The 2,811-nt window shown below is 49.5% G+C and overlaps 1 protein-coding gene across 1 annotated transcript in view; it reads right to left on the bottom strand.

The window, feature by feature from the left end:
* KLF10 (Kruppel like factor 10) overlaps positions 1 to 123 on the bottom strand; it is an 8,357-nt gene extending 8,234 nt beyond the window's left edge. Inside the window, exon 1 of the mRNA XM_018559070.1 lies at positions 102 to 123. Coding sequence (XP_018414572.1) covers positions 102 to 119 — 18 coding nt within the window. The 5' untranslated portion in view covers positions 120 to 123. The remainder of the gene's footprint in view (positions 1 to 101) is intronic.
* Between the last annotated feature and the right edge of the window lie 2,688 nt (positions 124 to 2,811).

Below are 2,811 nucleotides of genomic sequence, written 5' to 3' on the forward strand. Positions count from 1 at the left end.
AGTCACCCACCACCTACAGATGAATACATAGAACCCCATTGGAGGAACTACAAGTACCCTGATTGCTAGGGCAATGTCCCCCATGATGACTGATCACTCACCGTGCTGTAGCTGAGCATGGCTCCCCGTTCGTCTCTGGATGCTGCAGACCGTACCGTGCGCACTGGCTGCCTAATCTCCGCTGTCCTCAGCTCTCCCAGCTGCTCCATTCAGATAGTACTAAGGCTCACACAACGTAGCCGTGGGCGGGGAGAGAGGCGTCCAATGGGCGGCATAGGTGTGTGGCGAGTCAGCCAATCAGAGGCGAGTCAGCGCGTGATCAGCTGCTGCTAAGCGGCGTGGTAGAGCGGGAGTCACTGCGTGGTACACAATCCCGGGGCTGAGCAGAAGCCTGGGAAGTCCCATAGTGATGCAGCATCCCCAGCATCCTCCTCACTCGTCTCGTACAGGGGATAGAGAGCGAGAGGGGGCAGGGAGGGTGTGTGACTAATTGTCACGTCTCCATCCATCCCCCTGCCAGAGACCACACAATCTCTGGTCACAGTCCCCCCTCCCGGCCTTTGTTCCCTGCTGCCATACTCTCAGCACGGTCATGTTACACACAGGCCGACTTTTATTATTGTTGGATAACCTTTCACCCACTTAAGTCATGGCAGAGATCTGAGCTTCCAAAACAACCCTCCTGCCTAGGTTTGCACCATTTCATTGTTTAGTTGCTGCTGTTCCAGTGATGGATAACTAGTGGAAGCGGCAGAGTTCCAGGGCGGCATTTTCACACTGATTGACGCAAAGACGGCGAAGAAACAATTGTTCTCTATGTGCCCTGTTCACTCCGTGTGAGTGTGTTGGGGGTGACATGGAAAATTGTGATACAGTCAGCGGAATTTATTTAAACTGGAGCAGCTGTGCATGGCGACCAATCGGCTTCTGTCTTTACTTTCTTCAGTTAAGCTTTGAAACTTAAAGGAGAACTATGGGGTCTGGGCTTTTCCCCATAGTTCTCCTAAGGCCTTGTTCACACCAAGCGCAGAGCAGGTGCAGATCGGATCAAAACTGCGTCCAATGTATTCCAATGGTATTTTTTGCTCTAGTTCACATGCCCTATTTTACCTGCTCTGGATCTGCAAACGCATCAAAAACGCATGCAAATGCCTCGAACGCACTGAAAGGCCATATTAAACTTAAAAAATATATATATATTTTTTTTAGCCAAAAACACATCTAAAAGACTAGTGTGCGTGTGCAGAAACCTGACCAGATCTGCTCTGCATTTGGTGTGAACAAGGCCTAAGGGTCACGGGGGGACACACACTAAAGCTCAGTATACCGCAAACTTCAGCTCACGCTATACTGAGGCGCCGCACCCGGAACGGATCCCCACCAATACTGTCTGGATCCACCCAGCTGCGTGAGGGACAGCTGGCTATTCCTATCCAGAGGCAGAGCCTGTTGTGCCCTTCCCCGTCCGTTCCGCCAGACAGCGCTGGCAGATCGGGGAGGGGGGAATCCCTGCAGGGAGCCGTGAGTGACAGTCACGGCTCTCTGCACAGATATATCGAGAAGTAAGCGAGCGACGGTATGTGTTCGATCACTTCCCGATCTACTGAGCCGACCTGTGACAGTTTCACTGTCACAGGTCGGCTCAGATTTTGAGGCTGAGTGAAAATCACTCGCCTCATAATTCTCCTTTAAAGCTAGAAGCTGATTGGTTGTCATGCACAGTTGCTCCAGCCTTAGGAAATCCCCCCATTGCGTTCTGGTGCGGGCGATCGCACTGCGGGCAGAGGGCGTGGTTGCGGTGCCATTTACTTCAATGCACTGCTACGCCCCCTCCCACCCCAGAGCGCAAGAAGCCGGCCAGTATGCGACACAGTGCGTTCCAGCAGCTAGCCGCACTGGAATGTACTGTATATATAGTGTGAACAAGCCCTTAATGAGGCCGAAAAATATAGGCGCCGGCTGTAATTTGTAGGAAGCATTGGCGACCTGGCTCCTGGGATTGGTCAGGGCCTAAGTTATAGTAGAGAGATAACAGACGCTGAATGTTTTCTGCATCTTTTTCCTGTGTTCAGAAATGTGATACCATCACTTCCTCATTTTACTGGTTGTGGTCTCTTATATATTCCCTTACATGACCTTTCTAGGACCCTTACATGACCTTTCTAGGACCCTTACATGACCTTTCTAGGACCCTTACATGACCTTTCTAGGACCCTTACATGACCTTTCTAGAAACCAGCCTGTGATCTGCTAATGCTGCATATGTATTCCAGAATCCTGCTGCACTCCTCACCGGGTATCCCTGTCAGCGTGGGTGCTCGAAGTGACCGCGGATGGCGCCGCCAATACCGAAACTTGTTAAAGATGTCACCAGCACACCATATTGAAGTGAAGAACACATCTGTTTATTGACACTTTATGTCAAAACAAATAGCAACGTTTCGGGGGCACACAGGGTCCCCTTCATCAGGCTTGAAATGACAATGGCAAACACGGCTGATGCACTAAAATCTGAAAATCCACTTTATTAATCTAAGTAAACTCCTCATTATCCAGCATTCAAGCAACCAGAACTCTCAACCAACCGGCAAAAAAAATCAAGGACATATTATTTTTTTTCCAGTGGCTTGATGCGCAATAAAGTTTTGTTAAGCATACAACTTATGATTGTCATTTGATTTCTTGCGCCCCGTCATGGAACCCCCCTCACGTTCAATTTCGACAGGACTTCCCCATCATGCACAGACCAATGTAGATTTATATTCATTAGCAATACTAAGTGGTCAAATTTCGTAGATCGACAGAATGGAT

Source organism: Nanorana parkeri, unplaced genomic scaffold, assembly GCF_000935625.1.
Source record: "Nanorana parkeri isolate BGI_ZX_2015 unplaced genomic scaffold, ASM93562v1 scaffold16, whole genome shotgun sequence".
Taxonomy (NCBI): Eukaryota; Metazoa; Chordata; class Amphibia; order Anura; family Dicroglossidae; genus Nanorana; species Nanorana parkeri.